Source organism: Bos taurus, chromosome 11 (assembly GCF_002263795.3).
Source record: "Bos taurus isolate L1 Dominette 01449 registration number 42190680 breed Hereford chromosome 11, ARS-UCD2.0, whole genome shotgun sequence".
In the NCBI taxonomy this organism is placed as follows: Eukaryota; Metazoa; Chordata; class Mammalia; order Artiodactyla; family Bovidae; genus Bos; species Bos taurus.
Window position 1 is genome coordinate 379,889 of NC_037338.1, and position 16,394 is coordinate 396,282.

General features: G+C 47.9%; 1 protein-coding gene across 1 annotated transcript in view; it reads right to left on the reverse strand.

Moving 5' to 3' along the window:
* Positions 1 to 927: 927 nt before the first annotated feature.
* The window catches only part of MERTK (MER proto-oncogene, tyrosine kinase), a 135,671-nt gene continuing 120,204 nt past the window's right edge, over positions 928 to 16,394 (reverse strand). The window contains 4 exon segments of the mRNA NM_001192024.2: positions 928 to 1,984; positions 9,337 to 9,473; positions 10,358 to 10,517; positions 11,685 to 11,794. Coding sequence (NP_001178953.2) covers positions 1,471 to 1,984; positions 9,337 to 9,473; positions 10,358 to 10,517; positions 11,685 to 11,794 — 921 coding nt within the window. The 3' untranslated portion in view covers positions 928 to 1,470.

Genomic DNA, 16,394 nt, shown 5'->3' on the forward strand with positions numbered 1-16,394 from the left:
TCAGATTCCTTGGTTCTGAATTCTGGCTCCTGCCCTCTCCAGACAGGGGCCATAGAAGACCCTCAATCTTTCCAGCTTCGGTTTACCGGCCCACACGTCATGATGGCACTGCTACCCATGTTAGTGACGTACAGATTACTGTAGTTTTCATAAAGTGCTTGAGACTTAACAAGTGCTCAACCAGCAACGACTGTTATGACCCAGCGGAGCTGGGATGTGAACTGAGGGGTCCTGAGCTCTAAGCTTGTTTCCTGTTCACTGTCCACATCTCCCTCCTGTGAGTCATGCCTTCCCACAGAAAACTGCTTTACCTCTTGGACTCATCTATGATCTTCTTTTTTTAGCCAAGCTGCATGGCAAGCGGGATCACAGTGTCCTGACCGGGGATGGGACCTGTGTTCTCTGCAATGGAAGTGTGGAGTCCTAACCACTGGACCACCAGAGAAGTCCCTTTTAGGATTTATTTTAAATCTTTCCACTCAGATGGTATTTTTCAACCCTCTAATATTTTTTGTTTTTCATCTCTGGGCTCTCTGGAGTGGTTTTTCCATATCTTTTTGTTGGCTGCACTGGGTCTGTGTTGCGGAGCTCGGGCTTTCTCCAGTTGTGGCGCGTGGGCTCTAGAGCGCGAAGGCTCCGAAGCTGCCAAGCACAGGCCTCTCGAGTTGCAGTACTCAGGCTTAGTTGCCCTGCGGCATGTGGGATCTTAATTCCCTGATCAGGGATTAAACCCACATTCTCCGCATTGGAAGGTGGATTTTTAACCACTGGACCACCACTGAAGTCTCTTCCATATCTTTAAGAAACAATATCAAGAGTGGTTAGAGCAACTGCATCAAGGGCCAGGCATCAAGAGAAGCCCTTTGCAAAGGCACTGAGGCAGCCAGTGACCATATCCTCCCAAGTCTCAAGGAAGTACCACACACTCTTCCTCATTCATATTTTATTAGGAAGCCAGATCAGAGAATTCATTAGTTATAAAACTTTAAACATGAATCACTCTTATCAAATACATGATTCAGGTGGGAACGCCAGATTTTTCTTAAGACTAGGAGCAACGGCAAATAGGGCATTTCATTTTACAAATGTTTAATAGTCACGAAAAAGACAAAAAACTTAAAAAAAAAAAAAAGAAAAACAACTTTGTGCCAGTGTTAACATCCAGGAACTGTGGTAGAGATGAGGCTGTTAGGGCTTAAATGTTACGATCTGCTAGAAAAGTGACATGATATAAGTCATCTTTTATTAAAATAGAATATCTTTGTCTCTTTCCACATATACAGATAGATAGATACTATCTCTTTAAATAAATATATATTATGTACTTTAAACAGTCATGACTTACTTGACAGCATTCACGTGGTGCTTTCTGGCTGGGGCATTTATTTGTTAAGGAAGGCAAATACAAAAAAAATCAAGGGTCTTCAAAGTAAGAATTTCCAGGGTTTGGGAGTAGTGTCTCAGCTTTCCTCACGTGAGGAGTTCTGAGCCTTCCGAGGCATCATCAGCAAATAAAAGTTCATCTGGCCCTGAGGTCTCCAGGGGCAACGTGCTGGACTGGGACCAAGAGACCCCGTTCCTTACCAGTGTGTCCTCCGGTAAAACCCGGTTCTTTTCCGCTGTTCCTGTGGCGGGGGAAGCCATAGCTGGCTCTTCCCATCCCTCATTGCCTCCATTCAGGATGTACCGTTCCTCCTGAGGTCTGTGCTCATGAACTTCCGCGGTGACCACGCTGATGGTGGCGCTGGGCATGCAGGAAGCAATGATGGAGTCGGGATGGATGCTCAAGTCCAGCTGAGTCAGTGCCGAGCCCTCGGCCCGGCCCTCCGCACTCTCTGGAAACTGCGTGTTGACATAAATGACTTCGGTGTTGTCCCCAACCGCAGGCAGACTCTCTAAGAGCTTTTTTAGCTGCAGTCTCAGCACTGAAAAGGGGGGGCGGTCCAGGGGCTCCGCTCTCCAGCACGAGTGCATGATTTCATACCTGGAAGCAAAGAGGAGTGCGTGACCTCCCCAGCACAGCACCCGAGCCCATGTGCCAACCGTCCAGTTGTCCCACTCAGGAGGGAAGTGCGTGACCTCCCCAGCACAGCACCCGAGCCCATGTGCCAACCGTCCAGTTGTCCCACTCAGGAGGGAAGTGCGTGACCTCCCCAGCACAGCACCCGAGCCCATGTGCCAACCGTCCAGTTGTCCCACTCAGGAGGGAAGTGCGTGACCTCCCCAGCACAGCACCCGAGCCCATGTGCCAACCGTCCAGTTGTCCCACTCAGGAGGGAAGTGCGTGACCTCCCCAGCACAGCACCCGAGCCCATGTGCCAACCGTCCAGTTGTCCCACTCAGGAGGGAAGTGCGTGACCTCCCCAGCACAGCACCCGAGCCCATGTGCCAACCGTCCAGTTGTCCCACTCAGGAGGGAAGTGCGTGACCTCCCCAGCACAGCACCCGAGCCCATGTGCCAACCGTCCAGTTGTCCCACTCAGGAGGGAGTGGAGGGGCTTGGGGATGGAGGTGAGAGTGGGGGTCAGTGTCCTGGCTCCACACTCACCGTCGTTCCAGGCCCTGCGAGCCTCGAGGAATGAAGTCGAGAGGTGGGTTGGGGTGGACAGGTGTGTGAACCATGAGGGCAGTGCTGTGACAGCAACAGGTGAGCCTGGGCTCAGACAGCCCCTGATTTGGGGTGGCTGCAGCTTCGGGCATGTGTGCGGCTGCTACATCTTGGCCATCTGCTGCTGCTCCATGAAGCAGATGTGCACAGCCATTCACAGACACGGGGACCCCTGCTCTTGTCCGTGACCTCTACCTTCTCCAGTAAAACGAATGATGACTGACTGTAGTATTTACTATCTAACAGCTGTCATTTAAGGTACTTTCAGACATGTTAGCTTGGCAGCAACACATGTCCCCACACAAGTACTGTTAAACGCATTTTATAGACAAGTCTCCGGAGAGGGTGATGCTAGGCCCTTCCTAGTTTGAGGGGGAAACTGACCCACACTGAGGAGTGTCTGGTGCCCCAGCCCATTTTCTTAACCGCTGAGCTGCCCCGCCTGCCATGGGTCAGACCCTCATGCGTCTGGCTTCCACTCTCTGGGCAAATGGGGGACCATGGAAAGATTGTGTTTAGCAGCACTTTCACGATCAGATGATAATTTTAAGAAAAGCAGGTTTGGATGCCACCCAAGGGATATGCTAGGATCCTGGGGGTGATGAAAAGAGGAAGACAGGAGAAAGGACAGCCCGTGCACTCTTGCAGGAAAGAGGGACCTGAACTGCTCATTCATTTACATGCTCTGTGATGTCACTGTGCCTACGTTCCCACAAGTGTGACCACTCTAGACCCTGCCCAGCCCTGGGCTTCTGTGGTTTGATAGCACAAGCGGATTCTGTTTTATTGCATTTCCCCTCCACCCCCCACAGGCATAAACCCATGCTCCTTCTAGCATTTCATTTTATCACACTTCAAGATACTGTGTTTTTTACAAATTAAAATTTTTTATTGGTTTATTTGGTTGCACTAGGTCTTAGCTGTGGCACAAAGATTTTCAATCTTCGTGGCAGCACGTGGGATCTTTAGATGTGGCATGAAGGATCTAGTTCCCTGACCAGGGATCAAACCCAGACCCTTTGCATTGGGAGCCCGGAGTCTTGGCCACTGAACTGCAAGGGAAGTCCCTGTTTTTTACAAATTGAAGGTTTGTGGCAACCCCGTGACGAGCAAGTCTGTTGGCGCCATCACAGTTCGATAATTCTCACAATATTTCAAACTTTTTCATTATTAATGTTTGTTAGGGTGACCTGTGATTCAGTGTTCTTTGATGTTACTATTATAATATTTTTGAGATGCCGCAAACTGTGCCCACGGAAGACGGCAGATTTAATCAGTGGATGTTGTGTGTGTTTTGATGGCTCTGCTGCTGCTGCTGCTAAGTCGCTTCAGTCGTGTCCGACTCTGTGCGACCCCATAGATGGTAGCCACCAGGGTCCCCCATCCCTGGGATTCTCCAGGCAAGAACACTGGAGTGGGTTGCCATTTCCTTCTCAAATGCATGAAAGTGAAAAGTGAAAGTGAAGTCGCTCAGTTGTGTCTGACTTGTCGCTACCCCATAGACTGCAGCCTACCAGGCTCCTCCGTCCATGGGATTCTCCAGGCTGGAAAATCTGGAGTGGGGTGCCATTGCCTTCTCCTCTGACGGCTCTACCCGCTGGCTATTCCTCAGTCCCGTTCCCTCTCCTTGGAACTCTCTCTCTTCTGAGAGAGAGATTGTTATATTTCTGAGACGTAACAATATTGAAATTAAGCCATTAATACCATGCAATGGCCCCTAAGTGTTCAAGCGCAAGGAAGGGTCACATGTCTCTCGCTCTAAATCAAAAACTAGACATGATTAAACTGAATGAGGAAGGCATGTCAAGAATGAAAGCCAAGACAGGCCAGAAGCCTCCTGGGCCAAACAGTTAGCCACATTGTGAAAGCAAAGGAAAAATTCTTGAAGGAAACTGAAAGTGCTGCTCCAGGGAACACGCGAATGATGAGAAAGCAAAACAGCCTCATTGCTGATATGGAAGAATTTCAGTGGTCTGGACAGAAAATCAAACCAGCCACAGCATTCCCTTAAGCCAAAAACAAATTCAGAGCAAGGCCTTGACTCTCCTCAATTCTACGAAGCCTGAGAGGTGAGGAAGGTGCAGAAGAAAAGTTTGAAACTAACCTGAGGTCTTAGGAAAGAAGCCGTCTGTATAATATACAAGTCCAGAGTGAAGCAGCAGGGTTATGTAGAAGCTACAGCAAATTACACAGAAGATGTAGCTCGGATAATGAGCGAAGGTGACAGCCCCAAACAACGGATTGTCAGAGTTGACAAAACAGTCCTGATTGGAAGAAGATGCCATCCAGGACTTTCATAGCCAGAGGGCAGAAATCAAGGCCTGGCTTCAAAGCTTCAAGGGACAGACTGACTCTCTTGTTTGGAACTAATGCAATTAGTGGAAACCAGTGTCTTTTTTTTTTTTTACCATTTCAAAAGTCCTGGGGCCCTGGAGAATTACCCTAAATCTACTCTGCCTGTGCGCTATAAATGGAACAACAAAGCCTGGATCACAAATCTGTTTATAGCATGGTTTACTGAATATTTTCAGCCCACTGTTGAGATCAATTGCTCAGAGAAATAGAGTCCTTTAAAAATAATCCTGCTCATTGACAATGTATCTGATCACCCAAGAGCTCTGATGGAGACGTATGAGATGTAGGCTATTTTCTGCCGGCTAACACAATATCATACTGTAGCCCATGGATCAAGGAGTAATTTAGATTTTCAAGTCTTATTACTCAAGAAATATATTCTGTAAAGCTATAGCTGCTGTGGATAGAGATTTCTTTGATGAATCTGAGCAAAGTAAATTGAAAACATTCTTAAAAAGATTCAGTATTCTATGGATAGATGCCATTAGAACATTTGTAATTCATGGCCAGAGGTCAAAATATCATCATATGTAGGAGTTCGAAAGAAGTTGGTTCCAACCATCATGGATGACTTTGAGGGTCAAGGCTTCAGTTGAGGAAGTAACTGCTCCAATACTTTGACTACCTGATTCGAAGAGCCAACTAACTGGAAAAGACCCTGATGCTGGGAAAGATTGAGGGCAGGGTGAAAACAGGGTGGCACAGGATGAGATGATTAGATAGCATCACTGACTCAATGGACATGAGTTTGAGCAAACTCCGGGAGATGGTGAAGGACAGAGAAGCCTGTCCATGGGGTTGCAAAGAGTTGGAAACAACTTAGCGACTGAACAACAGTAGCAAGAGAAACAACTGAAGATATGGTTGGAATAGCCGGGGAGCTAGAATAAGAAGTGAAGTCTAAAACTGTGACTGAACTGCTGCAGTTTTAACCTGGCTTTTTTTGAGGGGTAGGGGGTTGCTGCACAGCGTGCTTGTGGGATCTTAGTTCCCCAACCGGGGAATAAACTTGGGCCCTCAGCAGTGAAAGCAAGAAGTCCTCACTACTGGACTGCCAGGGAATTCCCTGAATGGCTGCAATTTTATGATGAAATTTTCATGGATGAGGAGATGCTTCTCACGGATGAGGAAAGAAAGTGGTTTCCTGAGATGAAACCTACTCCTGGTACAGATGCTGTGAAGACTGTTGACGTGACAACAAAGGATTTAGAGTACCACATAAACCTAGTTGATAAAGTGAGTCAATCGTAAAGGAAATCCCCTGAATATTCATTGGAAGGACTGGTGCTAAAGCTGAAGCTCCAATACTTTGGCCACCTGATGCAAAGAGCCAACTCATTTAGAAAAGACCCTGGTGCTGGGAAAGATTGAAGGCAGGAGGAGAAGGGGACAACAGAGGATGAGATGGCTGGATGGCATCACCAACTCAATGGACGTGAGTTTGAGCAAGCTCTGGGAGATGGTGAAGGACGGGGGAGCATGGTGTGCTGCAGTCCACGAGGCTGCAAAGAGTCGGAACAACAACAAGAATACCACCACCACCACCAACAAAGTTGATAAAGCGGCAGCAGGATTTGAGAGGACTGACTCCACGTATGAAGGAGGTTCTCCTGTGGGAGAAATGGTATCAAAGAGCATCGCCTGTTACAGAGAAATCGTTCATGAAAGGAAGAGTCGATCGATGTGGCAAACTTCATCATCTTATTTTAAGAATTCACCATGGCCACCCCAACCTTCCTCAACCACCACCCCGATCAGCCAACAGCCACCAACATCAAGGCCAGATCCTCCACCAGCAAAAAGATTATGACTTGAGGAAGGCTCTGATGATGGTTAGCATTTTTTAGCAATAAAATGTTGTAAAAATTAAGATATGTACGTCATTTTTTTAGACATAATGCGATTGCACACTTAGACTACAGTGTAACTTTTATATGCACTGGGAAACCAAAAATTCCTGTGACTCACTCTACTGCAGTACTCTGGAGCTGAACCCACGATAGCCGGGAGGTGGGCCTGTACTGGGGGGAGAGATGGCCGGAGTACCCTGAAACACACCTGCCGGCTGATGGGACACAGTGGGAAAAGGAAGAACACGGTGGCTTCGTGTGACACCTGGAGCGGGGGACAGTGAGTGCTAATCACAGCAGCTGCAGCTGGGAGGCCATGAGTTCAGTTTAGGAACGTCCCCTGGAGGTGATGGGGAGCAGGGCCTGTAGCCTGGTCATTCGGAGGCAGGGGTGATGCCATGAGAAGAGACAGCCCCAGGGAGCAGGGCTCCAAGTGCACGCCATTATGTCCATCTCTGTGTTTCTCAGAGTTGACCGAAAAATGACTGTGCATGTGTTCTGTGTGCTCAGTCATACCCAAGTCTTTGTGATCCCTTGGACGATAGCCCACTAGGCTCCTCTGTCTGTGGGATTTCCTGGCAAGAATAACTGCAGTGGGTTGCCATTTCCTTCTCCAGGGGATCTTCCCAATCCAGGGATGGAACCTGGGTCTCCTGCATTGCAGGCAGGTTCTTTACCACTGAGCCACCAGGGAAGCTATAAAATGACCGAGGGGCAACCAAACATAGGTGTCAACTTATCTCCACTAAGTTTAGACAGCAAACAGAGACGTTCAGAAGGATCTGCCTCATTTTTATTAATATTTTTTTTTCTTTTTGGCCTCAGCACATGGCATGAGGAACTTCCCTGACCAGGGGTCAAACCTGTGCCCCTGCAGCAGAAACCCAGAGTCACAACCAGTGCACCACCAGGGAAGTATCAGCAGAGCCTGCCTCATGTTTAAGAGAGAAGGCCCCAGATTTGGAAACACAGAGGCCTCTCTGGGGGATGCTGTTGTTCCCAGCATCCAGACCCTAGAGGGGACCTGGGAAGCAGGCGTGGTTCGCCAGCGCCTCTGCAAGCCCGCAGTGGCGTGAGGGGCCAGTCTGGGCACAGAGACCACAGAGTCGCTGCTTCATCCAGCTTCCCAGCCACCCGGCATTGCTGAGACTGAGGCTCTTTCACCTACAAAATCTCTCAGAAAACCAACTCAGCCTTTCCTCGCCTTGGCTCTACATGAATCATCTGAGACCACAGTGTGACACAGTATAGACCTAGCTAAGACCTCATAGTCAGCTTCTCCTGGAGCACAAGAGAGGCCAAGAAAGAAGCAGCCACAAAATGCCCTATTCAATATTGCTTCATGGAAAGGGCTTCCTCATTTGCAGAAGCAAATATTTCATTCATGTGGCCATTGCAGAAATGACCATGAAACCCCAGATCTAATTAAATTAGGATTTCATGATTTTCTTTTAAAGGGCTTGGGCTTTCTGTTTCTGTTCTAAATTTTATGGATTTACAACCATAATCACCACCACCACCTCCAAGCAGAGTAAGGCTCTGATCAAAAAAGCTTCCTTTTGTTTGGCTGAGATGGGATGTCAGAGGCCCACGAGCAAACTGACAGGGGCCTTCTCATGGGTGTGAGAAAGCAGAGCCAGCGTGCGAGTGTGAGTGTGTCTGTGTGTGGGGCGGGTCCTTCACAGGCCCACCTGCCCTAGCAGCCCAGCAAGGCATTCCACGATGGAGCCCATGCAGGTCCCCGGTCCCGAAAAGTTCTTGTTAAACACGGTGAGAATGCCCCTCTCCTTGGAGCCACAGGAAATTATTTTTATAAAATCTGCAAAGGGGATTCCCTGGTGGTCCAGTGGTTAAGAATCCACCTGCCAATGCAGGAACACGGGTTGGACCCTGGTTGGAGAACTAAGATCCCACATGCTGTGGGGTAGCTAAGCTCATGGGCCACGACAAGAAGCCACACACTGCAAGAACGATCCCGCGCACCACAACCACTGAGCCTGAGCTCTCCAGCCCGTACTCCACAAGTGGAGAAGCCACCGCAGTGAGTAGCCCGAGAGCTGCGACGAAGAGTTGTCCCCACTCATAAATAAAGCCAACCTTTCTTGAAAAGAGAGAGAGCAGTGAATCATCCAAGTACCCCATGCATTGTGAAGTCAACCTGTGTCTCTGTAGGATTTACAGTCCTCCATCATATACATGGAGGATTGTTTTCTGAAGCCCAGTGGACACCAAAACCTGCAGATGCTCAAGTCCCTTACCCCTGGCTCTCTTTACCTGCAGGTTCTGCTTCCACCCACACAGAAGGCCAACTGCGTTTCCTAGAAGTGATTATAGGCCTTGCGGGCACGTGTGGGCTCACTGGAGATGAGCACACACCGCCTACGCCCACAAGAGGCTTCTGGTCCCAGTGTCTGTGCGTGTCGCCCTCTGCCCGCGCCCACCTGTAAGCGGCCCCACCCCAGTGGCCGTGCGTCCCCAGGTAAACTTTGCTGGCTGCCCCAAGATGGAGAGCAACTGACTCACAGTTCATCCAGGCAATCCTCGGGCTGCTTCAGCCGTTGGCCGTGGAGAAGATAGTCATACATCTCATGGTTCTGGACTCCGGGGTAGGGGGTCATTCCTCGTGTGGCTATCTCCCACATGGTCACACCAAATGCCCACTGAGGACAAAGCAACAACGTGAGGGCTCAAGTCTTTCCAGAAAGGCTGAATGGACTTCTTCATTGGCAAAGGTCATCTCCTCAGAGCCCTGGCGACGGCGCACAGAGCTGACGATGATGTTAGGGACACGCCACTCTCCCAACGTGGCAGTGACACGGGGTTGGAACCCCACAGCTCCCCATTTCTACTAGAGTTGTTTGGGAAACGAGACAAAGGCAGGCTAGCCTTCTGTCACTTCACTGCTCTGTTTAGTGTTCTGTTTCTACTGTTGCTGGCAAGTGTTTTCTTCTCCTGTGTGTGGGCTCAGTCCTGTCCAACTCTTTGTGACCCCATGGACTGTAGCCCACAAGGATCCTCTGCCCATGGAATTCTCCAGGCAAGGATACTGGAGTGGGTTGCCATTTCCTGCTCCAGGGGATCTTCCCAGCCCCAGGATCAAACCCACATTTCCTGCATTGGAAGGCGGGTTCTTTACTACTGAGCCACCTGGGAAGCCCTGTTTTCCTTTCCCAAATCTCTGGTTAAGGGTATCTGTCGTTACACAGCACCTTTTATACAGCATCTTGGTTCAAACAGCCACTGGATGAATTCATTTAATTTAATGTGAATCTTAAATATCTTAGTTGCGGGTGATAAGTCACTATATTATAGCAGAGGAAAGTGGGGATAAATGAAGGGCCTTTGCATGTCAGGCTACTTCACCAGAATCTAGTGTCCCACCTAGAATTAAAGCATCAAGCAATAAATAAAAGAGAAGGGTGAACCTGCCCCAATCCTCAGTTCCTCAAAGAATAAGTTGTCCTGTGGCACCAGCTGAGGTCATTTCTTTCAACTTGCCTTCATCTTGGGAATGCGAGGCCCCACATCAAAGCTCTGAACATACCACATCACTTTTACTGGTGTAGACTCGGTCTGCGAGACTCTCTATGGCGATCCATTTCACAGGCATCTTCGCAATGCGGCCCTGGCGGTAGTAATCACCACTGTAGATCTTCTTAGAGAGGCCAAAGTCCGCCACGCAGACAGTCATGTCATCTCGCAACCTACAGAGAGAGACAGAGTGAGTTCACATCCTCAGCAACATCAGAGGCAAAGCCTTAAATCTCAGGTCTGTGCCCGATGCAGCTGAAAACATTCAGGATAAGTACAAAAAGTGGGCTTCCCCAGTGGATCAGCAGTAAAGTATCTGCCTGCAATGCAGGAGACACAGGTTCAATCAGGAAGACTCCTTGGAGGAGGAAATGGCAACCCCCTCCAGTACTCTTGCCTGGGAAATCTCATAGACAGAGAAGCCTGGTGGGCTACAGTCCATGGGGTCACAAAGAGTCAGACATGACTGAGCGACTGAACATCAATGGCTACTGAAGCCGATTGAAGAGAGGGGGAAGCTGATGTTCAAAGTTCTTGTATAAGCCCTTATCTCTTCGCTGCAGAAGGAAAGTTTTGGTGTAGCCAGGACAAAACTGCTTCACAGGATAGCACCGTGAAAACTCAGGGACAGAACTGTGATACTTTTCATGACTGTCTTCATGATTACTGTTCAGTCACCAAGTGGTGCCTGACTTTCTGTGACTCCATGGACTGTAGCCTGCTACGCTCCTCTGTCCAAGGGATTTCTCAGGCATGGTGAGTTGACTTATATGCAATTCTGGATCCAAAAAACCTGATGACAGTCGGGGAGGGTCCCAAAGTCACAGCTAGGACTCTGAGCTGCATGAGAGTGTGAAAATAAAAAAGTAGTCATATATACACACGATACACACTACTATATATAAAACAGATAACTAATAAGGACCTACTGCATAGCATAGGGAACTCTACTCAATACTCTGAAATGATCTATATGGGAAAATAATGTAAAAAGAGTGTGTATATAAGTACATGTACAACTGATTCACTTTGCTGTATACCTGAAACTAAAACAACATTGTAACTCAACCAGACTCCAATAAAAATTAAAAAAAAAAGTCACAGGGGAAAGTTTTGGAAATCAACCAGACTCTTGGAGGCAGAGATAGGGAAAACCCCCAAGCAGAAAACTCAGTCGTATCTCAGGGTGGTAGAAATTCTGTCTCCAGAGCCAGCCACGCCGTCCCTCTCCCAAATCTAGCCCTCCTCTATATTTTAACAGCAACATGCCACCCACCAGTCCTACAAATATCTACCACCATGAGGTCCCAACCACCTCCAGGATGAGCCAGGACTCTTACATGCAGTTTCGAGCAGCTAAATCTCGGTGAAGAAAGTTCCTGTTGCTGAGATACTCCATTCCCTGGGCAATGTCCACCATGAACTTCAACAGTGTCTGCAGGGGGATATGCTAGGGGGTGGAAGACATGAGGAGAGAGACTATTATTATTATTTGGTTGTGCTGTGCAGCTTGAAGCGTTACTCAGTTGTGTCTGACTCTTTGAGACCCCATGGACTATAGCCTACCTAGCTTCTCCATTCATGGGATTTTCCAGGCAAGAATACTGGAGTGGGTTTCCATTTCCTTCTCCAGAGGATCTTCCTGACCCAGGAATTGAACCCAGGTCTTCTGCGTTGCATGCAGCTTCTTTACCACCTGAGTCACCTGGGAAGCCCTGTGCAGCTTATAGGACCTGAATTCCCCAACAGGGATTGAACCCACAGGCTTCCCTGGTAGCTCAGATGGTAAAGAATCCACCTGCAATGTAGGAGACCCAGGTTCAGTTCCTGGGTTGGGACGATCCCCTGGAGAAGGGAATGGCTACTCACTCCAGTATTCTTGCCTGGGAGATTACTGGACAGAGGAGCCTTGTGGGCTACAGTCCATGGAGTCAGAAAGAGTCAGACATGACTGAGTGACTAACAGAGACGAACACAGGCCATGGCAGTGAAAGTGCCAAGTCCTAACTGCTGGAATTCCTGAGAGATTTTTCTTTTAAAAGGAAACCAAGTTATTCCCTTTGAGGGGGAAAATGATGGCTTTATTTCTTACAAGTGTGGCCATGAAACAAGGAAATTTCCATATCACTAACGTTGGTGGCTCAGTGGTACAGAATTTGCCTGCTAATGCAGGAGATGCAGGATACGAGGGTTTGATCCCTGGGTCAGGAAGATCCCTTGGAGGAGGGCACAGCAACCCACTCCAGTATTCTTGCCTGGAGAATCCCATGGACAGAGAAGCCTGGCGGGCTGCAGCCAATGGGGTCACAAAAAGTCAGACACGACTTAAGAGACTGAGCGTGCATGCAACCTCACAAGTGAGGTTTTTAAAAGGGATGAAAACATGCAAACAAAACCAACTAACCTAAAACTTCTTGCAAATATCATATTTTATTGTTTCTTTAGAAGTATTGACAGTGAGTAATAGTGTTTTCACAAGTCATAAGGTCAAATGGGATCCTTGTGTCCTGAGCGGCAGTGGGACCAACAGCGGAAAGGAGGGGAGGTCTGGTTTCAGTGGGGGAGGGTGTGGGGGGAAGGTCTAGGGTTTGGATGGCAAAAAGTCCCCCAAAAAGTAGCTGTTTCCAATTATGCACCCACATCTGCTATGTTTCACTTTAAAATGTTTTGAAAGATACTTTTCTTCTTCTAGACAGAAAGTAGGATAGTCTTTACTCCTTATCATGGGACCAAAGAACCACAAGTCAGGATTTAGGAATTTTCATTTTTGTTTCTCTAGGGGGCCTTTCTTTAGGTTTGAACAGTCTAGTGTGTATTTTTTTCCCCTAGGTTGTAAAAATCAAACCAGACTGTGTGTTAGAAAATCTACTGTGTTGGGATTGATTATGAGGGTGATGATTCAGGAAGACTTCTGTGTAGTAATGCAAGGTTTTAGTGCAATCGGAACCCTAAAGAGAAGGGTTTACGAGTTCCTAGAACTCATAAATGAGTCCATCCTTGATACATTCTCCCCCGAGGGGTTGGACTGTCATGGCTTACTCTCTATGGCACTTGAGTCTTCTAAAGTGGTACTGATGAAGACACTGAAGTTTTTAAAAAACGTATTCATTTTGGCTGTGCCAGGTCTTAGTTGCGGCACTTGGATCTTCAGTTGTGGCATGTAGGATCTAGTTCCCTGACTAGGGATCGAACCTAGGCCCCCTGCACTGGGAGCGTGAAGTCTTAGCCACAGGACCACCAGGAAAATCCCAAGACACTGAATTTTTAATGATTTATATTTCCCAACTAAGACACACGTCAATCATAGACTGTATAACAAAATGCTTTAATTATCCTTTACCCTTAAAGAAAATGCAAGCAAATCAGGCATGAATCCTTAAGTCTCTATTCTGTATATTTGGGGCATTTGGTTTTCTATATTCTAATTTCTAGGAAAGGATTTGGGTGCTAAGAAATATCAAATCTGCTGACATTTGTGAAAGGATAATGAATATCAGGTGCTTTGTGTCATTTTTTTCCCAAGCACAACTACATTATTCCTGCGAGACTGTGACCAAAGGTCACGTAAAAGATTACTGTGAGGCAAAACTAGTAAATGAGTTCAATAAGGTCGCAGGATACTAGGTTGACATACAAAACTCAATTGTATTTCTATGCCCTAAACAATGAAGTGTCCAAAAATGAAATTAAGAAAACATCTACAAAAGAATTAACAACAAAATACTTAGGAATAAATTCAGCAAAAGAAGTGCAAAACTTATACTCTGACAACTATAAAGCAAAAGAATTAAATTAATTCTAAATTAATAGAGAAGTGTCCAGTGTCCATGGATCAGAAGACCAGGAGTGCTACTCACGCAAAGAACAGTGTGGCACCTGGCCCTGCTGCAAGGCACACTCACGTGACTGAGACCCTAGAAGGAACAGAGGTGTCCATTCCCAAGGACCTGACTGATAAGGCAGCAGAGAGTTGAATAAAAGCTTGATTTTCTAGTTTGCCTATGAAGCATTTTGTGCCTTCCAGTTTTACCTGTGGCTATAAGGTAGCAAAATATAAAAATATACCCCTTTAAAATGTTTATAAAAACCTGGGGGTTTTCATCATTGGAAATATACTTGTATTTTTGCAAATAGAAATGATTCATTAGCAAGTAAAATGCTGTGTACTTGTTTCCTTACTTGTTAATTTTTTAAAACTTTTTTATTTTTTGTTTCTTTATTTATTTTGTTCAAAAAACCATAAGATGACAGCAGTATTTTTGGCAGACATAGACAAACTGATTCTAGAATTTACCAAACTAGAATAGTGAAAACAATTCTGAAAAAGTAGGATAAATTTGGAGGAATCACATTACCCGATTTTACGACAACAAAGCTACAGTAATATTGAAGATGTGGTAAGGGCAAAGGATGGCCCACAGCTTGATGGAACAGAGCAGAGAACTCAGAAACAGACCCACACGTGTACACACAGTTGACTTTTGACAAAGGTGCAAAAGCAATAAATGGATGAAGGATAATCTTTTCACAAATGATGCTGGTCATCTATAAACAAAATAGAACAGACTAAATTTCACCCCATTAATGAAAAATGGCTCACAGACTTAAACATAACATGTAAACAAATTTTTAGAAGAAAACATAGAAGAAAATCTATTATACCTAGGGTTAGGCAAAGAGTCCTTAAACATAACAGCAAAAGTATGATCCATTAAAATAAAAAAACTGATGGGACTTCCCTGGTGGTACAATGGATGAGAATCTGCATGCCAATAAAGCTGACAAGGGTTTGATCCCTGATCTTGGAAGATTCAAGGGAGCGACTAAAGCCACTGAGCAACTAAAGCCTGTGTGTGACAAGTACTGAAGCCCGGGTATTCCCGGGCCCATGAGACACAGCTAAAGCCCATGTGCCACAAGTACTGAGGTCAGTGTACTCCAGGGCCCACGGGACACAGCTAAAGCCCATGTGCCACGAGTACTGAGGCCCGTGTACTCCAGGGCCCACAGGACACAGCTAAAGCCCGTGTGCCACGAGTACTGAGGCCAGTGTACTCCAGGGCCCACAGGACACAGCTAAAGCCCGTGTGCCACGAGTACTGAGGCCCGTGTACTCCAGGGCCCACAGGACACAGCTAAAGCCCGTGTGCCACGAGTACTGAGGCCCGTGTACTCCAGGGCCCACGGGACACAGCTAAAGCCCATGTGCCACGAGTACTGAGGCCCGTGTACTCCAGGGCCCATGGGACACAGCTAAAGCCCATGTGCCACGAGTACTGAGGCCCGTGTACTCCAGGGCCCACGGGACACAGCTAAAGCCCATGTGCCACGAGTACTGAGGCCCGTGTACTCCAGGGCCCACGGGACACAGCTAAAGCCCGTGTGCCACGAGTACTGAGGCCCGTGTACTCCAGGGCCCACGGGACACAGCTAAAGCCCGTGTGCCACGAGTACTGAGGCCCGTGTACTCCAGGGCCCATGGGACACAGCTAAAGCCCATGTGCCACGAGTACTGAGGCCCGTGTACTCCAGGGCCCATGGGACACAGCTAAAGCCCATGTGCCACGAGTACTGAGGCCCGTGTACTCCAGGGCCCACGGGACACAGCTAAAGCCCGTGTGCCACGAGTACTGAGGCCCGTGTACTCCAGGGCCCACGGGACACAGCTAAAGCCCGTGTGCCACGAGTACTGAGGCCCGTGTACTCCAGGGCCCATGGGACACAGCTAAAGCCCATGTGCCACGAGTACTGAGGCCCGTGTACTCCAGGGCCCACGGGACACAGCTAAAGCCCGTGTGCCACGAGTACTGAGGCCCGTGTACTCCAGGGCCCATGGGACACAGCTAAAGCCCGTGTGCCACGAGTACTGAGGCCCGTGTACTCCAGGGCCCACGGGACACAGCTAAAGCCCATGTGCCACGAGTACTGAGGCCCGTGTACTCCAGGGCCCACGGGACACAGCTAAAGCCCATGTGCCACGAGTACTGAGGCCCGCGAGTTCCAGGGCCCACGGGACACAGCTAAAGCCCGTGTGCCACGAGTACTGAGGC